The sequence below is a fragment of the Salmo trutta genome, chromosome 8 (genome assembly GCF_901001165.1).
Source record: "Salmo trutta chromosome 8, fSalTru1.1, whole genome shotgun sequence".
NCBI lineage: Eukaryota > Metazoa > Chordata > Actinopteri > Salmoniformes > Salmonidae > Salmo > Salmo trutta.
Genome location: NC_042964.1, coordinates 22,319,958 through 22,342,238, shown reverse-complemented (window position 1 = coordinate 22,342,238; position 22,281 = coordinate 22,319,958). Strand labels below are relative to the sequence as shown.

General features: G+C 45.0%; 1 protein-coding gene across 1 annotated transcript in view; it reads left to right on the top strand.

Moving 5' to 3' along the window:
• LOC115198465 (phosphofurin acidic cluster sorting protein 1) overlaps window positions 1-22,173 on the top strand; it is a 52,594-nt gene extending 30,421 nt beyond the window's left edge. The window contains exons 3-24 of the mRNA XM_029760426.1: window positions 25-114; window positions 1,061-1,186; window positions 1,950-2,094; window positions 3,130-3,221; window positions 3,619-3,696; window positions 4,298-4,357; window positions 7,193-7,353; window positions 8,746-8,845; window positions 9,584-9,667; window positions 9,758-9,879; window positions 10,176-10,323; window positions 11,579-11,683; window positions 13,251-13,357; window positions 13,866-14,020; window positions 14,170-14,280; window positions 14,415-14,517; window positions 14,669-14,711; window positions 14,875-14,917; window positions 15,050-15,191; window positions 15,913-16,151; window positions 16,404-16,523; window positions 17,447-22,173. Of these exons, the coding sequence (XP_029616286.1) occupies window positions 25-114; window positions 1,061-1,186; window positions 1,950-2,094; window positions 3,130-3,221; window positions 3,619-3,696; window positions 4,298-4,357; window positions 7,193-7,353; window positions 8,746-8,845; window positions 9,584-9,667; window positions 9,758-9,879; window positions 10,176-10,323; window positions 11,579-11,683; window positions 13,251-13,357; window positions 13,866-14,020; window positions 14,170-14,280; window positions 14,415-14,517; window positions 14,669-14,711; window positions 14,875-14,917; window positions 15,050-15,191; window positions 15,913-16,151; window positions 16,404-16,523; window positions 17,447-17,565 (2,493 nt within the window). The 3' untranslated portion in view covers window positions 17,566-22,173. The remainder of the gene's footprint in view (window positions 1-24; window positions 115-1,060; window positions 1,187-1,949; window positions 2,095-3,129; window positions 3,222-3,618; window positions 3,697-4,297; window positions 4,358-7,192; window positions 7,354-8,745; window positions 8,846-9,583; window positions 9,668-9,757; window positions 9,880-10,175; window positions 10,324-11,578; window positions 11,684-13,250; window positions 13,358-13,865; window positions 14,021-14,169; window positions 14,281-14,414; window positions 14,518-14,668; window positions 14,712-14,874; window positions 14,918-15,049; window positions 15,192-15,912; window positions 16,152-16,403; window positions 16,524-17,446) is intronic.
• The last annotated feature ends 108 nt before the right edge of the window (window positions 22,174-22,281 follow it).

Genomic DNA, 22,281 nt, shown 5'->3' with positions numbered 1-22,281 from the left:
TCTCTCTCTCTCTCTCTCTCTCAGGGTTCTAAGCGTATCCTGAGGTCCAATGAGATCTTGTTGTCTTCAGCGGGACTGACAGAGACAGACCTTCAGCTCACCTTCTCTCTACAGGTACAATACTACTACTACTACTAGTACTGCTATTACAGATACAGTAGGGCTGGCCTTGCACACTACTACTGTTGCACATACTGTTCAGTAGGGCTGGTCTAGCAACTGAGGCTATTTACATAGGAATGGGGTCACCACTCACATCTACAGCCAGCACTTTTTTTTTCCCTGACCAGGTCAAATGTTCAAGTGTCCTGGCCCTATTCAGTAAGGGATAAACACCGATGTTCTGAAGAAGGCACAGTGATGCCGAAACGTGGGTGTTTTTTAAAATTATTACCCGATGTGTTACTGGGAGGTTGTACATATGGAGTGTGCGACTCTTTTTTTTTTTTCTAGCTTCCAGTTTATTCTCCGTTAGTCAGCACCTCTACGTTAAATCGTTTTCTCTGGACGTGCGCCGCCTCATGATTATTATTTTTTTTTTTTACTGTACGTTAACTTTTCCTCAGCTCTCCGAGGAGTTCATTTTTTTCCCCCCTAGGTATTATATTATTATCTGTCCCGTTTATCTGGTTTTAATGGCCGTTCTAGAATGCCCTTCTAGCCAATCAGAAACGAGTAGTCAGCAATTCTGGGGTATTAGTAACACAAACACACAAAACAGTCACATTTATCAAAGATCAGTTGTTTCTGGTCATGGGGTAACGGGGTTATTACAGACTGCAGAACTGGGGTGAGTTCATATCTTCAATTTGGCTCAACTATGGTTGAACTTTCCGTTGAAAGTTGCTGCGTAGCGCTCCGTCACTGTGGCTTAGTCTGATTTGGGGGGGGGGGGTTATGAGACGTGACCTGTCACCATCCTGGAGTCACATACCGGTCGCAGATCAGGAACGTTACGGAACACTCCGATTTTTTTTTTTTTTTTTTTATATCTGTGTGATTATGCAGTCTGACGACCAGATGGTCATGGTTCTCTCTGTGTTTGCGTGTGCCCTCACAGTACCCCCACTTCCTGAAGAGAGACGCCAACAAGCTCCAGATCATGCTGCAGCGCCGCAAACGCTATAAGAACCGAACCATCCTGGGCTACAAGACACTGGCGCTGGGTCACATCAACATGGCCGAGGTACGGCGCTAACCTCCGTTGTTAAAAAAACAACAACATTTTATTCAACCTTAACCTCCTATTCAACATTTTTTTTTAATTCGATTCCTATTTCATCTCGAATCATCCTTGGTTTAACCTATATTTGATCGATTTTTAACCACACCTTTTACAAGTCGTACAGGAAGGAAATAGGCTCCTGCCCCGAGGGCCATTCTGGCTCAGACAAGGCTACTTACTTCACGTAGATCTATCTTCACAGTAGCCAACAGTTGGTATTTAAAGTCTATTTTGCCTTTAGCTAACCTCTATTCAACCTTCATTCAACCAGCGACACCTTTTATCAAGCCTTTAGTGAACCTCAGTGTAACCGCAACACTCTGTCACGACACTCCATGTCATTCTGACCCGCTCTCCCCAAAGCTCTGGCAGTGTTTTTCAAGTTGAATAAAAGAACTGCGCTGTAGCTGCTGCATGTGTGTGTGTGTGTGTGTGTGTGTGTGTGTGTGTGTGTGTGTGTGTGACTGCTGCCTGTGTAATAGGATGTGCAGACTTCATTAACACAGCCAGGGTGTGACCAGACTGCAGAGAGAAGGGGGGGGGGAGAGCTGATGCTGTTCTGAACACCAGCCTTTGTACAGAATATGTGGTAATCCCTTTCTGTTTCCCTTGTTTTCTATTTTCTCTCTCTCTCTCTCTCTCTCTGTGTGCTCTCTTCTATCCCTTTGTCTTCACTCTCATCTTTCCCCCTGGTTCCACCCCCCCTCCCATGTCCCATGTCCAGGTGATGCAGCATCCCAGTGAGGGGGCCCAGGTGTTGGGGCTCCACAGCCAGTTGAAGGATGCCTCGGTGCCCGTGGCAGAGGTCAGGGTCTACTCCCTCTCCAGCCAGCCCATCGACCACGAGGGACCCAAGGCCAAGATGTCTGGTAAGGGATCTATGAGTCCCTGTGTTTTGCTCTCTCTCTCTGCTCCCTCTCCCTCTCTCTCTCTCTGCTCCCTCTCCCTCTTTCTCTCTCTGCTCCCTCTCTCTCTCTCTCTGCTCCATCTCTCTCTCTCTCTCTCTCTGCTCCATCTCTCTCTCTCTGCTCCATCTCCCTCTCTCTGCTCCATCTCCCTCTCTCTGCTCCATCTCCCTCTCTCTGCTCCATCTCCCTCTCTCTGCTCCATCTCCCTCGCTCTGCTCCATCTCCCTCTCTCTGCTCCATCTCCCTCTCTCTGCTCCATCTCCCTCTCTCTGCTCCATCTCCCTCTCTCTGCTCCATCTCCCTCTCTCTGCTCCCTCTCTCTCTCTCTGCTCCCTCTCTCTCTCTCTGCTCCCTCTCTCTCTCTGCTCCCTCTCTCTCTCTCTGCTCCCTCTCCCTCTCTCTCTCTCTCTGCTCCATCTCTCTCTCTCTCTCTGCTCCATCTCCCTCTCTCTGCTCCATCTCCCTCTCTCTGCTCCATCTCCCTCTCTCTGCTCCATCTCCCTCTCTCTGCTCCATCTCCCTCTCTCTGCTCCATCTCCCTCTCTCTCTGCTCCATCTCCCTCTCTCTCTGCTCCATCTCCCTCTCTCTCTGCTCCATCTCCCTCTCTCTCTGCTCCATCTCCCTCTCTCTCTGCTCCCTCTCTCTCTGCTCCCTCTCTCTCTGCTCCCTCTCTCTCTGCTCCCTCTCTCTCTCTGCTCCATCTCTCTCTCTCTCTCTGCTCCATCTCCCTCTCTCTCTGCTCCATCGCTCTCTCTCTGCTCCATCGCTCTCTCTCGCTCTCTCTCGCTCTCTCTGCTCCATCGCTCTCTCTCGCTCTCGCTCTCTCTCTCTCTCTCTCTGCTCCATCACTCTCTCCCTCTCTGCCCCATCTCTCTGCTCCATCTCTCTACTCCCTCATAGACTTTTCCTCTCCTCCCTTCCTAACCATTAATGCTTTCTCTCTCCCTCTCCTTCCCCCTCTATCACCTCTCTCTCTCCTTCCCGTCTCTCTCCAGATCGTTCTCCAGACATTGATAACTATTCTGAGGAAGAGGAGGAGAGCTACTCTTCAGAACAGGAGGGCAGTGACGACCCGATCCACGGCCAGGTGTGTGCTCGCGCGCGTGCACGCGTCTTTTGTCCTGCCTTGTTTGTGAAGCAGAGATACCTGGAGCCCAGGGGATGTGAAGAGAAGAGAGGGAGAAGGGAGGGAGGGAGGTGATAGAGTGAGAAGGAGAGGAGAGAAAGCGGCAAACAGACAGAATGAAAAGATAAGGAGAGGGGGGACATATGAATAGAGTGAATGGGGGTACGTAAGGGGCGAGGAGTGAAGGAGAGGACTAGTGAAAGGATGGAGAGAAGGAGGTCACGGTTGGTAGGGTATAAATAACCTGCTGGGAGTGTGTGTCTCATGCTCTGAATAACTCTCCAATTCTCCCCCTCCTCCCCCCCTCTCTGTGTCTTCCTCGTTCTCCCCTCCACTTCTCTCTCTCTCTCTCTGTCAGTATCTGTACGACGAAGAGGATGAGGTGAGGAAGAAGAAGCCCAGACGGAAGCTCACCTCCAACGCATCCATCACTAGAGTGAGAAACCCTTCTGTCCCTCCCATCCCTCTTTCACTCCGTTCTCCTGCTCTCAAACCTCGTCTCTGCACCTCCCTCTATTGTTCTCCCTCCTTTGTCCTTAATTCTGCAATCACTCTGTTCCTTCCTTTCTTCTTCAATGTGTGTAATTACATTTCCCAGGAGGCAAACAGACAATTGTGAAAATGTATCCAAACACTCCACACACACACACACACACACACACACACACACACACACACACACACACACACACACACACACACACACACACACACACACACATGCGTGCAGAATGAGGCCATGGCTGCACCAGTCACTATATAATAGAATACGCTGTAAAACACCTGAGCATCATTTTTCTTGGACTGCAGCAGCGTCTTAAATGATCTGTTCTCTGGTCTGTTGATATTCATATGCATTCAAGTCTTTGTAGATGGGTCATATTCAAAAGGCAGCGGACGGAGGAAAAACGGACTGACACGGGGAGGGACCCCCTTAAGCTCGTTCTATAAGAAACGCTTGTTTTCATTTTCTTTCGAACTCATGTTTCTCAGAACACTTAACCCCGAGGGGGAAATAATACTTGTCTCTCTTACAGCAACCAAACATCAAGCAGAAGTTTGTGGCCCTGCTGAAAAGGTTCAAGGTTTCTGATGAGGTAGGCATCTCGCTATCGCGCCTTCTCTCTCTCGCCTTGTCTCTGTTTTACTCTCCCTCAATTCAATTTCAATTTAAGGGGCTGGGAAACATATGTTTACATTGCCAAAGCAAGTGAGGTTATTTTTGTCTGGGCCCTGAGATTTGCTGTCAGGGCCCAGGTCTGACCGAATCTGTACAGAAGATCTAGGTGCTGTTGTAGGCCCTCCTTGGTTGGGGACAGAAGCACCAGATCATCAGCAAACAGTAGACATTTGATTTTAGATTCTAGTAGGGTGAGGCCGAGGGCTGCAGACTGTTCTAGTGCCCTTGCCAATTCGTTGATATATATGGTGAAGAGGGTGGGGCTTAAGCTGCATCCCTGTCTCACCCCACGGCCCAGAGGAAAGAAATGTGTGTGATTTTTGCCAATTTTAACAGCACACTTACATTTACATTTTAGTCATTTAGCAGACGCTCTTATCCAGAGCAACTTACAGTAGTGAATGCATACAATTCATACATTTCATTAAAAAAAAATCCCGTACAAACTTGTTGTTTGTGTACATGGATTTTATAATGTTGGATGTTTTTCCCCCAATACCACTTTCCATCAATTTGAATAGCAAACCCTCATGCCAAATTGAGTCAAAAGCTTTTTTGAAATCATCAAATGAGAAGACTTTGCCATTGTTTTGGTTTATTTGTTTGTCAATTAGGGTGTGCAGGGTGAATACGTGGCCTGTCGTACGGTAATTTGGTAAAAAGCCAATTTGACATTTGTACATTTCCATAGTGAAAACAATGTAATGAGCGAGTCTGCTGTTAATGATAATGCAGAGGATTTTTCCCAAGGTTGCTGTTGCCCACGGTAGATATTGTGGTCAAATTTGTCTCCACTTTTGTGGATCGGGGTAATCAGTCCTTGGTTCCAAATATTGGGGAAGATGGCAGAGCTGAGGATGATTTTTAAGAATAGCCAATTGGAATTTGTGGTTTGTATATTATCATTTCATTGAGGATACCTTCAACACCGCAGGCCTTTTTGGGTTAGAGTGTTTTTGTCCTGTAGTTAATTCAATATAATTGGATAATCCAGTGGGTTCTGGTAGTCTTTTAATAGTTGATTCTAAGATTTGTATTTGATCATGTATAATTTTTTTGCTGTTCTTTGGTATCGGGTCAAAAAGACTGGAGTATTGGTTTATCCATACATCTACATTTTGGATAGATAACTCTTTGTGTGTTCCAATTTTCCCAGAAGTGGTTAGATTGACTATGTACATACCCAGTGTGCAGGAGTTGTCCTGTTTTTGTTGGTTATGTTGTCGTAGTTGTGCCTAGGGTGGTATTTGGGGGAGGGAATGCTGTCACCTCCAGGTATGTGTTTGTTCCCCTGTGTGCTGAGGGTGTCAGGTTCTTTTCTTGTGTCTAGTTCTGGCATTTTGGTTGCCACAGACTAGCATTTTATTTAACCTTTATTTAACTAGGCAAGTCGGTTAAGAACAAATTCTTATTTACAATGACGGCCTACCTTGGCCAAAACCTAACCCGGACGACGCTGGGCCAATTATGCGCCGGCCTATGGGAATCCCAATCACGGCCAGTTGTGATACAGCCTGGAATCAAACCAGGGTCTGTAGTGATGCCTCTAGCAATGAGATGCAATGCCTTAGACCGCCGTGCCACTCTGGAGCCCATGTCCTTGGGCCTGGAAATTGTGGCTCTCCCCCTCTAGGATGGTGAAGCTGTCATCGTTAAGGTATGGTAGCACACAGGAGGATGTTTTCCTCTGTTGAGATAATTTCCTTTTGAATTTCTAGCCTAGTGTAAAATGTTCCTGTTTTGATTAATTTGAGTGAGTCAGGTCTGCTCTATACCAAATTAGCATACCTCCTAATTCCCTTTGCTGTTTCACACCTGGTAGTTTAGTGGATGGGACTACCAGCTCTCTGTAACCTAGAGGGCAACCATTGGGTCCATCTCCTCTATACCATGTTTCTTGTAGGATGACAATGTCTGTATTTCTGATTTCTTTAGTGAAGTCCAGGTTCCTGCTCTTTAGGCCAAAGGCAAATTACCTCAGGCCTTGGATATTCGAGGGTGAGATAGTGAAGCCTTTGTGTTCCATAAAGTTTCCAATGTTAGTTGTGTGGTTTGGCCTCAGACCAGTAAGTGTGAGCAGAGCCTGCTGATCATCTGGTACATGCCATTGGCTTGGGCTAGTGTAAGAGTGGGGGTTGGGCCTGTTTGCCTGCTCACGGCCTGGGCGTATGTGTGACTTTCATGTTGAGGCCCTCTTTGCGGGAGTGGGGGGGCGTGGGGTGGGCAGGAGGGGCATAGGTTGGATCTGAGGGGGACTATATGGGGCTGTGTGTGTGTGTGTGTGTCTCTCTCTCTCTCTCTCTCTCTCTCTCTCTCTCTCTCTCTCTCTCTCTCTCTCTCTCTCTCTCTCTCTCTCTCTCTCTCTCTCTAATCGACTGAGAGATACAAAAACGTTCTTCACTCAAACGCCGACTTTTTACTTTCTCTGTCTTACACCTACACCTTCCCCCTCTCTGTTTCACTTCTCCGAACACCTTGTTTTGTGCAAGTTGCAGACGTTATAATTGCAATTGAAGGTGTTGCTCTACACAATTTGACGGTGTTGCTCTACACACAAGTATGTGTGCGAGATAGACAAAGAGATAGATGTGGTAATACAACTCTTTCGTGTTTTTTCCTTTTCCATGTCTGTGCGTCATAAGACTATGCCTCTGTTTGTGATGTTGGTATGAGTGAGAGCTATGCTTCTGTACCCGTGTAATATGTTGATCTGTCTGTCTGTCTGTCTGTCTGTCTGTCTGTGTGTGTGTAGGTGGGTTTTGGTCTGGAGCATGTATCTAGTGAACAGATCCAGGAAGTGGAGGAGGATTTAGATGAGCTCTATGACAGTCTGGAGATGTACAACCCCTCTGACAGTGGACCTGAGATGGAAGAGACGGACAGCATCCTCAGCACACCCAAACCTAAACTTAGGTAGGTGTTATGGTGACAAGCACGTGTATATACACACGCGTACAACCAGAACCCACAGCACACCTAACCCAATAATGCCTTACACTCTCTTGACATACAGTGCATTCGGAAAGTATTCAGACCCCTTGACTTTTTCCACATTTTGTTACGTTACAGCCTTATTCTAAAATGTATTTAAAAAAAAAAATCCTCAGTGACTTAAAAAAAATATATTTTAAATGTTTATTTTTTACCCATCAATTTCGTGGTATCCAATTGGTAGTTAGTCTTGTCTCATCGTACAGACTCGGGAGAGGTGAAGGTCGAGAGCCGAGAGTTCCAAAACACAATATCCGTTTAACCTGGAAGCCAGCCACACCAATGTGTCAGAGGAAACACCATACACCTGGCGACCGTGTCAGCGTGCACTGCGCCCGACCTGCCACAGGAGTCGCTAGAGCGCGATGGGACAAAGACATCCCTGCCGGCCAAACCCTCCCCTTACCCGGACGATGCTGGGCCAATTGTGCGCCGCCCCATTGGTCTCCCGGTCGCGGCTAACTTCGACAGAGCCTGGACTCGAACCAGGATCTCTAGTGGCACAGCATGCAACTGCGATGCGGTGCCTTAGACCACTGCGCCACTCGGGAGGCCCTCTCAATCCTCCACAATCTACACACAATACCCCATAATGACAAAGCAAAAAATACATTTTAGCAAATGTATTCAACGTTTTTAAACAGAAATACCTTATTTACATAAGTATTCAGACCCTTTGCTACGAGACTCCAAATTGAGCTCAGGTGCATCCTGTTTCCATTGATCATCCTTGAGCTGTTTCTACAACTTGATTGGAGTCCATCTGTAGTAAATTCAATTGATTGGACATGATTTGGAAAGGCACACACCTGTCTATATAAGGTCCCACAGTTGGCAGTGCATGTAAGAGCAAAAACCAAGCCATGAAGTCGAAGGAACTGTCCGTAGAGCTCCGAGACAGGATTGTGTCGAGGTACAGATCTGGTAAGGGTACCAAAACATTTCTGCAGCATTGAATACTTTCCGAATGCACTGTATGGATTGCACAAAGTGGATTTTTATTTCACAATGTTATGAACATCGCTAGCAACAGCAGAATAAAACAAATGTTTAATACATACAGCAGAAAAGAGAAGAATATCTTCTTTCTAATGATAAACTTTATTTCTCAAGTCCTAATACTGATCACTATGAACACACCATTCCATGTATGTTACAGTCGGTGCTAACTTTTGTGTGTGTGTGTGTGTGTGTGTGTGTGTGTGTGTGTGTGTGTGTGTGTGTGTGTGTGTGTGTGTGTGTGTGTGTGTGTGTGTGTGTGTGTGTGTGTGTGTGTGTGTGTGTGTGTGTGTGTGTGTGTGTGTGTCCATCCAGGCCGTTCTTTGAGGGAATGTCCCAGTCCAGCTCTCAGACGGAAATCACCAGCCTGAACAGCAGAGGAGGGAGCCTGGGACGAGACGCCTGCTTCAGCCCTGTGAGTAATGGAGGGAGGGGAGAGGGAGATAAATAATGCATTAAAGGATGGAGGGGGGGGTGTAAGGGATCAAATCAATTTTATTGGTCACATACACGTGGTTAGCAGATGTTATTGCGAGTGTAGCGAAAAATGCTTGTGCTTCTAGTCCCGACAGGGCAGCAATATCAACAAGTAATCTAACAATGCCACAACAACTACCTAATACACACACATCTAGGTAAAGGGATGGAATATGAATATGTACATATAAATATATGGATGAGCGATGACCGAGCGGCATAGGCAAGATGCAATAGATGGTATAAAATATACTGTATTCAAATGGGATGAGTAATGCAAGATATGTAAACATCATTATTAAAGTGGCATTAATAAAGTGACTAGTGATCCATTTGTTAGAGTGGCCAATTATTTCAAGTCTGTATGTAGGCAGCAGCCTCTCTGTTATTGATGGCTGTTTAACAGTCTGATGGCCTTGAGATAGAAACAATTTTTCAGTCTCTCGGTCCCTGAAGAATCTTGTGAGAAGGGGCTTAAAACAGAATGGAGACAACAGAGAGGAATGTTCGAGAGAAGAAAAAAAAAAAGAGGACGAAGGTGAAGGTTTGAGATTCACATCAACCAGCCGGATCTCGCGAGTTTCACGGCGCAGCGGTCATCCCGCGATCATCAGTCTGGTAATACGTGGCTAGGTGAGATGTGTGGTAGTGACTGTGTTTCCCCGCGTGTCTCCAGCAGGGGGAGCAGCGGCCTGTGGAGATGAAACACTCTCGCAGTCGCAACCTGGAGGCGGAGACCCTCTCTGAGACGGACACGCTGGTGAGATGCGCCAACAGGCTCTGTGTGCTGTGTAAGAGGTAGCGGTCCGTTTTGAGCTCAAGCTAATCTGTGTGTGTGTTCTGTGTGCAGGAGTTGACGGATCAGGAGATGTTTCCGGAGGGCCCCTGCATTACGGTGTCGGGGGCTGAGAAACCCCGTACGCCCCTGAAGAGCAGCAAGAGTGGAGGAGGACAGACCATGCCCTCCCCCAGGTAACTATACACACACACACACACACACACACACACACACACACACACACACACAGACTCTTGCCATAGTGACTCCAACAAAATGACACATGCCTGATACCAAACCAACCTCCCAGGTGCCTTTGCAGATGTGCATTTTTTCCTCAAAGGTAGAACTGTTCCAATCCTTCAACCCTAGAGGAAAGGGTTTGGGGTCAGTTTGGAGTTTTAACACAAACGCGTAATACCCTCCACACTGGTCGAACGGGGGGGATTGGTCTCTTTAAAAGGTGTGTGTGTGTGTGTGTGTTTCACAGGCTGGACGGCAGAGGCCCCACCCCCAAACAGAAGAGACAGAGCAGTACTCCTATGAAAGAGAGACAGCTGTCTAAACCAATCAGTGAAGGGGGGAGGACCAACAGCTCCGATAGCGAGAGATCCCCCGAACTGGGACACTGCTCACAGGTAACTCATGTACGCACACACACACACACACACACATTCTTAAAACTACTGTGAGCGTCAAAAGTATCGGGACAGTGCTACATTTTGTTGTTGCTTTGGCTCTATACTCCGGCACTTTGGATGATTTTGAAATGATACAATGACTATGAGGTTACAGTACAGACTGACAGCTTTAATATGAGGGTGTTTTCATCCACGCTGAACCGTTTAGAAATTACCGCACTTTTTGTACGTAGTCCCCCATTTTTTGGGACAAATTCACTTGTGTGTTAAAGGAGTCAGAAGTTGAGTATTTGTTCCCATATTCATAGCACGCAATGACTACATCAAGCTTATGACTACAAACTTGTTGGATGCATTTGCTGTTTGTTTTGTGCCCCAATAGAAATGAAGGGTAAATAATGTATTGTGTCATTTTGGAGTCACTTTTGTTGTAAATAAGAATAGAATGTGTTTCTAATCACTTCTACATCAATGTGGATAGCACCATGATTACGATGAGTGAGCGTTACAGAGGCATAAATATCATAACCCCAAGACACGCTAACCTCTCACCATTACACACACACACACACACACACTCTTTCTTATAGCAGGGGGTCCTATAGTTCCAGTTGTCACATCTCATCCATCCAATGATGGGAGACCAGATGCTGTTGGAGGGCCAGTAGGAAGCACCCTTTCCTCTGGTCAACAAAATAATATATATATATATATATCCCTGCGTAAGGTGCCATCTTTCGGATGGGACGTTAAACGGGTGTCCTGACTCTGTGGTCACTAAAGATCCCGTGGCACTTATCGTAAGAGTAGGGGTGTTAACCCCGGTGTCCTGGATAAATTCCCAATGTGGCCCTCATACCATCATGGCCACCTAATCATCCCCCGGTTTACAATTGGCTCATTCATCCCACCCTCCGTGTAACTATTCCCCAGGTTGTTGCTGTAAATGAGAATGTGTTCTCAGTCAACTTACCTGGGTTAAAAAAAAAAACAAGCTTAAGGAGAGCACAGTATATGCCAAGAAAAAAAATATCGTCTCTCTCCATCTTGATCTCTCCGTTCCTCTCCTCCACCTACTCCCTTCTTCTTGTCTAAATAAAGAACATGAATGTACCCATGATGACGAGACTAAGAATGAATGATGTATGTGTTGTTGAGTCATCTAAAAAGAAACTGCTCCACTTTGTGCGCGTGTGTGTGTGTGCGTGGTGTGTGTGTGTGCGTGGTGTGTGTGTGCGCGCGGTGCGTGTAGGTCCTGAGGAAGGCGGTGTATGATCAGCTGAACCAGATCCTTCTGTCTGACGCAGCTCTGCCTGAGAGTCTCATCCTGGTCAATGGCACCGACTGGCAGGGCCAGGTAAGAACCGTGTGTGTGTGTGTGTGTGTGTGTGTGTGTGTGCTAGTGGTGTTAATAACCAATCCATCCGTAACAGCCTGACTATATGTGAAAATCCGAGGCCAGCGTCCGACCCTAACCAGCTAATATAGAAAATGCGCCGTAGGCTACAGTCAGAGACGACGGAACAGTGGTGGCTGCTGAGGGGAGGACGGCTCATAATAATGGCATTGGAAAAACCACGTGTTTGATGTATTTGATACTATTCCGCTACAAGCCCGTCCTCCACAATTAACATCCTGTGTGGCGGAACGATTTTTCCGAGCAGATTCTTTCTTGTCGTTTCTGATATTTTGGTAGGCCATTTTTTTTTCCGTCACCTTGTCTACAGTTAGAAAACACGCAGCTTCACTTCTGTCATCATATGTTGCCCTAGAAGACTAAATAAACCTTTTGATGACCAGAATAGTGTCATAAATCGATAGAATTTAATGCTTCAATCTACCGTAGTTGACATTGGTTAAAGCTTTCTCTGTGATCTCCCTTCTTTTTCGGGAGCAAAGACGTTTAGGGACCGGGGAGAAAATGCAGTAACTCAAATAAAACTGGAAAGATTTTCTGTGCAGTTTGACCGGTTGTATGGAAATACAAAACTGTGAAAACGACCCAACTTATTTCAGTTCGGCTTGGATGCATATTTTATGTGGTTGAAATACTATCAGCGTTTATGATGCTGGCAAAGATAGCACCTCTACATACGGTATCTAACTGCGCATTCGCATTCTCTCAATATGCTGAAAGAAAGAATTCATATTCATCCACTCCTCTTCCTGAGTCAAAATTTAAACTTCATTCGGTGTATCATTTTACTGCAAGAAATGCTTAACTCTGCAGGAGTTAATATTAAGGCTATGTGAGCGGACCTACAGTCAGTGTCCTGATTTCAGTTTCCATTTAACCCATCTGAACAGTGGGCTACAGTTCCCTTGACGTGCCATAGGCCTATGTAAAGTCCCCGTCTTGTGACCCTCAAATTTGTATAGCGCCTCACAATCATCACACATAACGTCACATTGCCATCATCCTCTTTTACCACTTCACCAAATCGTTCCCAAACATGACTTTGCTGGCCCTCCCTTCTCTTTATTTTCAACTCTCCATTTCGCAGCTTTTCTCTTATTGAATTCAACTTCGACATTGTCCTTTTTCGCCTCTGTGGATCGACGGTAACTATTTTGCCCGTTCCCAAATGCATTTGGCGATTGCCGTGTAAGCTATTTGGTGGGTACAGTTAGCCCCTTAAGCACTAATACCAGATAACCTAAAATAATGAAAGAAAAACAAATGTAGCCTAAATTGCACAAGAATTATGGATTTTTTTTAAGGTATTTTTTTCTCTTTATTCAACCCGCCCTTGATCTACCCAATATTTAATGACCCGAAACTCATCCACCCCGCAGATATAACCGCGGGCACTGCGGGTTATGAGTCCTCCCGCACGTCACTGGCGCGTGCACACCGTGTGTGTTGTGTCAGAACAAACCTATATGTTGCCGCAGTTCTTTAAGTGTGTGTGTGTGTGTTCCAGTACGTGGGGGAGCAGCTGCAGGTACAGAGGCACCCGGTGGTGTGTACCTGTTCAGGAGCTGAGATCCAGGCGGTGCTGTCTGCTGTCCTCACACGCATCCAGAAGTTGTAAGTCTAACACTTTATGCTCACGCGCGCACACACACACAGACACAGAGTTGTGAGTCTGTTGGTCTAACACATTATCTATGCTCTATTAATCTCACTGTCTATGAAATATTTAGACCGCAGTACTCACACAGTCACAGACAATATTGAGTTGATTCGGAAAACGGTCTCCTCATTTCCTCTCCTCTCTCATTTCCTCTCCTCTCTCATTTTTATTTTTTATTTTTTATTAAGTATTTCAAATGTCATGGTATATATCCTTGTAGGTCACAAGGATAGTCTAATTACATTTATAGCAAAGCTTTTTCATTGTCAAAGTAGGCCTAAAAAGAAAATCACAAAAAATGAACACGCTCACTCAGGTGGTCGAATGCTAGCTTCCGTTCGAATATCTGGATATTCGATTAACCGTGCTCATCGTTACTTGGTGGGTGTCATAGCTGGGTTATGTGATTATCTTTAACCCCCCTCTCTCTCTCTCCCTCCCCCTCTCTACTTTCCTCTCTAGTTGTAACTGTAACTCGTCCATGCCCAGGCCGGTCAAGGTGGCAGTGGTGGGTAGTCAGAGCTACCTTGGTGCCATCCTGCAGTTCTTCGTCACACAGTTGGCAAGCAAGACCTCTGATTGGCTCAACCACCTGAGGTTCCTGGTGGTGCCCCTGGGTGAGACAAACAACAATGGCACCTTCTGTCCGTATCCATGGTGACAGGCGTAGTGATGGGTTGATAATGGAAAAGAGTTGTCAGGCTGATCACGTACACTAAAAGATCATCTGTCTGTCTCTCTCTCTCTCTCTCTCATGGTCTTATAGGCTCTCATCCTGTTGCTAAGCACCTGGGTGCCATAGACAACCATTACAGCTCTGCGTTCTTAGACGGGGCGTGGAGAGACATGTTCAGCCGCTCTGAACCCCCACAGACAGGTACACATACAACCGCGCGCGCACACACACACACAAACACACAAACACACACACTGGATACATAAAGTTAGCACTTAGAGCCTGACCTCTGACCTCTAATCTTTGATCTGTGTTTCCTGTCCCCTGTGCTGCAGACCTGTTGGACGTGGCCGGTAGGATCTCCCAGTACATCAGTGGAGCCACCGTCACACACCAGCTGCCCATCGCTGAGGCCATGCTTACCTGCAAACACAGGATGTGAGTGGACGTGCGCACGCACACACTCCCACGCACACACACACAAACTGTCAGGGTGTAACGCATACCTTAACCGGAGCAATAACTACAAGATAGTATTTAATTCAAAACCCATGTAACTGGTCATAACTCATTATTTGTCTCTGTTCAGGCACGATGAAGATTCCTACCAGAAGTTCATTCCTTTTATTGGGGTACGTATATAATAAACCAGGTCTCTCTGTAGACCCTTCCATAGATCTACCGTTGAAAATGGACATCTAGTTTGGATAGTAACTCCTCAGCTGATTTAGGGTGTTTAGAATATGAGGTATTTGTCCTGATGTTGTAGTAACAGGATGTTGTCATGTGTTTCAGTTGGTGAAGGTTGGTCTGATTGAGCCAGACACTTCCTCTACAGGTAGGTGGTTTAAAAACCAATGAAGAAGTACACGCTCTTACTGCTAAATTTCCATCTTCCAGGCCTATTTACTTGATAATATTACAAATAATGACAATCTCACCTCCATCCCTTGCCCCTGCGGTCGCCTAGGAGACACAGAAGAGGGCGTGGCAGTGAGCTTGGCTGTTCCCTCTACGTCCCCTCCCTCCCACGGCTCTCCCACTGGGCTGATCAAAGAGGCTGCCACTCCCCCCTCCTCTCCTTCTATGAGCAGTGTTCTCGCAGTCCAGGGGTAAGTCTGCACCCGAACCTCTAGCTTGGGTATAGTCTTTCGTGCTGTTATTTCTTATTATAAGGCGCTGGGTAATTCCAGTTCTCAGGAGCTGCTACGTTTCCTCCTCTCTTTCTGAGTAATCGTTAGTGGATCAATGAAGTGCCAGAGAGTGTCTGCACACCTTTTTTAATGTCTAAATCAGTCCCTGAAAGGAACGAGAACCAATAAACAGTAGACACACTGTGGCCCCCCCTTGACCTGACAGAGTTGCCTACCCCTGTCTTGAGTGAAAGAAGGAAAGGGGCAAAAGAGAAGGAAGGGAGGGAGAGGGGGGAATATTACCAGCACACTTCTTCTCCTCAGGTCAGCCGTCTCAGGTTCGTTATGTCCCCTTCATGTCTGCCCTGGTGAAACTCTAGAGCAGTGATCCTCTCTGACCATCTAAAAACAACCACAGATGCATCAGCAGCTTCTAGCGTTATAGCCCATCATTGTTTTGGGGTTTGGTGCTGTAACAGACTCTCTTGTCCTCTCTATAGCCAAACTCAGGGTCAGGGTTGATGCACCGTATGAAATGTATGCCCCTGAATCCATAGCCCTCTCTGTCGCTGAATACCTCCTCCCTACACCTCACAAATGAACACGACTTTTTACACTTTTAGCAAAGAATCTCCCATAACTTTTTCTTTCCCGTATTGTATCCTAACCCGTCCTCGTGACCCTCCTCTTCCTGTCCCAGGAGCCCCAGTATGTCCCAAGGTGTGGACGCCATTGGGTTGCAGGTGGACTACTGGCTGGCGTCGCTGGCGGAGAAGCGCCGAGAGGGCGAGCGGCGTGACACAGGCTGTAAGAACACCCTGAAGAGTGCCTTCAGATCCCTGCAGGTCAGCAGGCTACCAGGAGGGGGCAGCAGTGAGACACAGGCCCAGGTCGGCACCATGGCCATGACCGTGGTCACCAAGGAGAAGAACAAGAAGGGTAAAGAGTTTTAGAATAACACTTTTCTATGGCAAAATCAAAGTAATTCAGTGTTTAAAAAAACAACAACAACGTTTTTAGTGCTGAATGGTCAGTGGAATAGATGCATTCCTTCTAGTTGGGGTGTTCTTCAGTCATTCTTCCTACAGTATGTGACTGTTATAGTCTTCCTGGTTCTATAGTTATAGAAATCCTATTGCATTTATAATGAAGGTTGACTTTTTCTCTGTCTCTCTCTCTCTGTGTCTGTAGTTCCCACCATATTCCTGGGTAAGAAGCCGAAGGAGAAGGATGTCGACTCTAAGAGCCAGGTCATCGAGGGTATCAGCAGACTCATCTGTTCTGCCAAGCAGCATCAAACCATCCTGAAAGGTACAGGAACATGAGACGAGGAGGGAGGGCGGGGAAGAGAGATGACCAGTGAAATTGGAGAGAAGGCTCTGAGAAGAGGGAGGGAGAGAGAGAGGTGAAATTATAGTGCTTCTCTAGATGCAAAATCTTTAGAAAGAGTCGACCCATCAGTAAAGATGAGGCGGAAGAGGAGGCAGGGGAAGGGGAAATGATTTATTGGGGACGTTGGAGGAAAGAGAAAATGAAGGAAGGGTTATGTTAACGGACCTCTAAGTGTCTCTAAGACTGTCCGAAATAGCACCCTATTCCTACCACTGGGCCAATAGGGCTCTGGTCAAAAATGGTGCACTACTGTATATAGGGAATAGTGAGCCATTTGAGACACAGCCTAAAGGTGCCCGCATACTAGGTTCAAACGTCTGTGCCCCTTAAAAGACCTTCGCTTGAAAAACTAGATACAATTTTTACTGTTTGTCCCTCTTGAGACGCCGTATCAACATTGTAGCCCGTATGCACTTCCTCAAAGTAGTCAGAATTATTCAAAGATAAATCAAGAAATCTGTAATTCATTTGGACATTTTTGCAGAGGGAAGTCTTTGTCTCGCAATTTTACATCTAACTAAGATGTTTGGTGCAGTATTTCTCAAGTGAAAAATATGCATGAGAACTCATCGTCTCTCGTTGAATGACAAACACTTCATTGAAGAAGCCTGTCCATAGTTCCCACTCCTACTAGGAGTAGTATTGTTGACCAATCACCGACGAAGGGGTGTAGACTTATGCTACCGAACTATAACTTGCCTCAATAAAAAATGTAATATCCACAAATGTTCTCAAATGCGTAAACTGTTTCTACTGGGAAGCGTGTGACAGGCTTAAGTGTTCCCTGTCTGAACAACAGTCATACTCAACCAGTATCCATGTGTCTCCTGTGTGTGTCTCAGTGTCCATAGACGGAGTGGAGTGGAATGACGTCAAGTTCTTCCAGCTGGCTGCCCAGTGGCCCACCCATGTCAAGTATCTCCCTGTTGGACTGTTTGGTTACAACAAACCCCCCTCCTAGGGTCCACCCTTTACCCCTCGCCCCACTCGCCTCGCCCAATCCCGTCCCACCTACGCACACAGACCCCGCCTCTCGGAACGCCGTGGCGACTAATATTGGTCAATTACGACGAAGGGTTGAGGGGCCGAATGTATTTGCTATGTTTGTCTTATTTCTCTATAGCAGGGAGGGGGAGAGATGTTACTAGTCACTTTAATGAATTGAAATGCCCCTCTCTCTGTCTAGCGTGTGTGTATGAGGGGCCCACAGCACAAGATAACGGACTGCCGTTCAACTAATCCTGACGATGAGATGCACCCGCATGAATAACTCCCATTACTAGCCCTGACCCTTGACCCCTGACATCTGCCCCTTTAACCCTTAACCTTTAACCTTGACCAGGTAGTTCTCTTATCACCTTGAACCTGCCCGGTGTCACCAAAGGCCAACCTGCATGCTGTACACTACACCACCATGTGCCAGTTATAACAAGAGTATCATATTGTGCCATGTTATAACAGTAATGCCATGGTTATTATGGGGTATGGAGGGGAACTTGGGATCCAAACATACTGTACATGTGCATGAAATGGAATGAACAAGAGGCAATACCTACAGTAGCAATGCTTTTCCTGCTCCCTAATTACAAGAAAATGCTTTTTTTTCTCACCAATGATGTACAGTAAGTTGACATGTTATGCATATGAAGAGCAGAAAATATAAGAAAAGGCTCACGTTTTTTTGTAACGACATTTTAACTCTGTGTACAGCGAGGGCGCCAACTTAAGAGCTCACTGTTTGCCCCAACTTTACCGAGAAGAGGCAACATTTCTGCTGTCTGTAAGGCTTGTCCCTTTATCAATCTCAGTTGTTGTTGTCGTCAGCGTTGCTCTCTTGATGCACCCTCCGATGTATAGTCCTCCTTCTGCTTGTGGGACGTACAGTATATCACCTGTGTGGGGCTGTTGCATTCTGGGATTTGTAGGCTGAGGCTCGTGCCGAGGTTAAATTGGGTGACAGGAGCTGTGACCGTCATCTTCATCTTTTGCGACGCACTTCCAGTAACTCCTCCCCGAGCGCTATAGTAGCTAGGTATCCTACTCCAAAGCACAATGTCGCACGCTACTAGTGACTTTTTATCCCTGTCTTTACCTGTCAAGGGTTGCAAAATTCCGGTAACTTTCCCCAAATTACCAAGTTTTCCAGAAATTCCTAGTTGGAAGGTTTCTGGAATTAGGAGGGAATAAGTAGGAAATCCGGAATCTCCCGACCTGGATTTCTGGAAAACATGCATTTTCCAGCCCTGCCTGTGATAGACGGGCAGCGTTCACTCCACCGAAATGGTGGTGTGTTGTGTCTAGGGTGTCGTGAGGTGTCCAGTGACAGGTGTGTTATTACGTAATGTGGTAAAACGAGAAACAATATTGAAATATCTATGAAACCAATTTTCTAAGTAACCCACGCGACACAGTATGATTGTTTTGTGTGTGGCCACGTGTTTGTGTCGAGATGTGGTCAATATCGCTTTATGAGTTCTGTAGGCTGCGGTATCAGCGGCCAGACGTTTGCCTTGTAGACTGACACAAAGATAGGTGACACCAAATTACCTTTTAAGAGCTACTAACAGCTCTGGTGCTTTTAAGAAAAACTGAAGACAAATAATTGGTATCCAAAGAATTTGACTTAAAATAATTGATTTTCAATTTAGTAGCAAAGTCTATGGTCTATAATGTACTTGCAAAGTACCTTCAAATTAGTATATTTTGAATGAAATGGCAATGTGTTGTAAGCAAAACACCAGTCCTCTTGCTGTCTAAAATGAAAGCTAATGAATGTTGAGTAGCTTAGCCTTGTGTCACCTACAAAGTAACCTTCCCCATCTGTGCGGAGTGAAGTATTGTGACAAATATCAAGTATTACAATGCCAATGTCTCGCATTTTTGCTGTTATTATGATTTTCGGGGTAATTTAGAGGTAGGTTTTTCAGCTTGGGTGTAACAGTGTTAAAAGTTGTGACGTCAACACCTTGTGTAACTCAAATCTGGCCCTGTTCTCTTTGGGGGGGATCGTACAAAGAAAGGTTTTTGCACCAAGGGCTTCAAACTGATTGAGAGCTTAAGTACACAGCTATGCATGTTCCACAAATAAGTCTGAATGATAGAATGTACAGATCTCAAAAAACAAGGATGTATTTCCAACAATCATTAGAGATATCATCTGAACTTAATTTGAATGTGCAGATAATGTTCATTGTTAGTTTCTATTATCTCTTCTCAGTCTTGTCGACTGTCGACAAAAGCTTTATTGTTTAGTAAACATACATTTTGGAAGTTTTAACACCATTTTATCAGTCCAGAATAGGGTTGCAAAGGGAGGGTATATTACTGGAAACTTTCTAAGTTTGCCAGTAAACTACCACCATTTTTGTAACTTTCAAGAATTTTATGTAATTTATCACAACATCTAGTGGCCATTTTGGGTACTTCAGATTGTCACAGGTGTCTTTCATTATCTGTGGCCTAATCACATATATAATATAATCAAATAAGATGATTTTAAAATTCTAAAAATTGAATGACAAAGCTGTAAAACATTCCTAAATATTAATAATAATTAGTGAATACCATTGGTGATTAATATGAGGGTTTCAGCATGAAATATCAACCATAGCATTTATTTTTACACTTGTATTTATTTTACTATGTCAATATGCCTTTGTTGTAAATGTGATGGCAGTTGTGAAAAAAGTCAATAGTTGGAAGAGTTGCAGAGTTAATTAAGAATAATGCCATTGTTGATTAGATGCTTTTTAAAATTCATTTGGCTATTTTCTCTTGATCAGAGGGTCTATCCACTAGAAACTAATGGACATTATGGAGACACATGACAAATTAATACTATATATGAATTTAAAACATTTACATTTATTCAAGTTTAAATTACCAAAGTTACCATCGATTGCTATAGATTCCGGTAACTTTTGTAAATTACTGGTAGCTTTACCCTAGTCCATAACCAGCTGTTAGTTCACTAGAACATTTTTTTTCATTCTAAAACACAAACACACCATAATAATCTCTCTCAACTCCATAGTTAGTTGACCTGACTAGGCAGTGGTACTCTTGAAAGCAGACCATTTAAACCCTGCCTTTCATAGCAAGTGTCACTGCCCACCAGTCAAGGGCTAGACCCAGACCAATGCCTTCACGTGGACTTGGACTCTTAATGCATATTTTAACTGAGACTGTATCCTACTGTATGAATGTTATGTACAACATGGTTTTATCTATGGGAGGGACTTTTTTGCTTAAGCATAGTGAACTCTACCTGTAGCTACGCTACACCCTAACCACAGATCTAGGATCAGATTACAATTCCCCCCTCCCCCACCTAGTTCTAACCATAACCATTAGGGGGATTAAAAGATATCTGACCCTGTGTCAGTGGTTAGGGGAGATTTCTTACCGTCTCTGAGCAGAACACAGAGGTCCAATTTCTCTATGCCTTGCAGCGTGTTATTAGCATAATAAGGAGTGTAAGATATGATTCCATTTGACCTGCTGTCTGTTCATAGGGGGATCATAAGCGTTCACTGAATGGGACAAAGAAATCACTGCCAAGATGTCAAATGTTACATGGATATAACACCAAGCTGAAGCGGAGGGTGGTGTAGATATAGGTGTTCAATGTTTTGTAATGTTTTTTGGTGATAAAACTTTGTTCCAAAGTAATAATTTTAATGTTGGAAACATTATTTTTCCACTATACATTCCAATGTTTACTCCTCTCTCTCCTCTCCCCCGGGTTCCCAGCTCAGTCCCTTCTTTCACCTGTCCTACCATTAATATGTTTGTTGTTTTTCCTACCTTCTTTAGGCCTATTTGTCCTGTGTGACTGTCTCACTAACTTGTACCTGATGTATGCATACCTGTGTCTCTACCTGTATTGACCTGTAGTTACTGTGATGGTCTTTGATGTCCATGACTAACGTATAGGGACAGCAGTTTTTTGCTGACCATGTGACCTGACCAGGAACAACTCTGGGCCTTAGTTATCGTCTATAGAGTACAGGGCCCAGACTGCTTCCTGAAACAGGTCATATGGTCCTGAAACACTTCTGTCCTGGAGGGGAAGAACAATATGATCTATTGATATGAATAAATCAATTTAGCGATCAATAATGTCCTTCCTCTCTGCTATCATCACAATGTGTTTCAGAACAAATGGAGTGAGAGATCTAGAACAAACTGTAAGATATCTAGAGTCTCTGCCAGGATTCCACAAGTTTTGCTTCTAATAAAGCCCATTTTGAAAGGATCCCTGCTTGTAACATAGCACCCTATCACAGAAGAGAATCTGTTTTTGCATAACACTGCTTAGACTACACTTTTGCTTGGTAGTAGTTTGAGGGGAGGATTCTAATGCTTGTGCATTTGGAGAGTAATTTTGCACATGCCTTTGTTTCTTCAGCAGCTTTTTTGCCTTTTGTCTATAAACAGTAATAATGCTTGTACATATCACAACAGTACTTCTGTATTGTATCTTAGTCGTTTTTTTATTTGAAATGTTTTGTAGTACTTTTTCATGATTATGTTGTCAAATAAACTGATGTGGGATGGAAAAGTGGAACTGTTGATTTGTTTTTCTTTATTTTGTAAATACTCCTGAGTTGTGTGTGTGGGTGCTCTGGTGCTTTTTCAGTTATTATTTTGAATGGAATCTAGGAATTAATGTAGC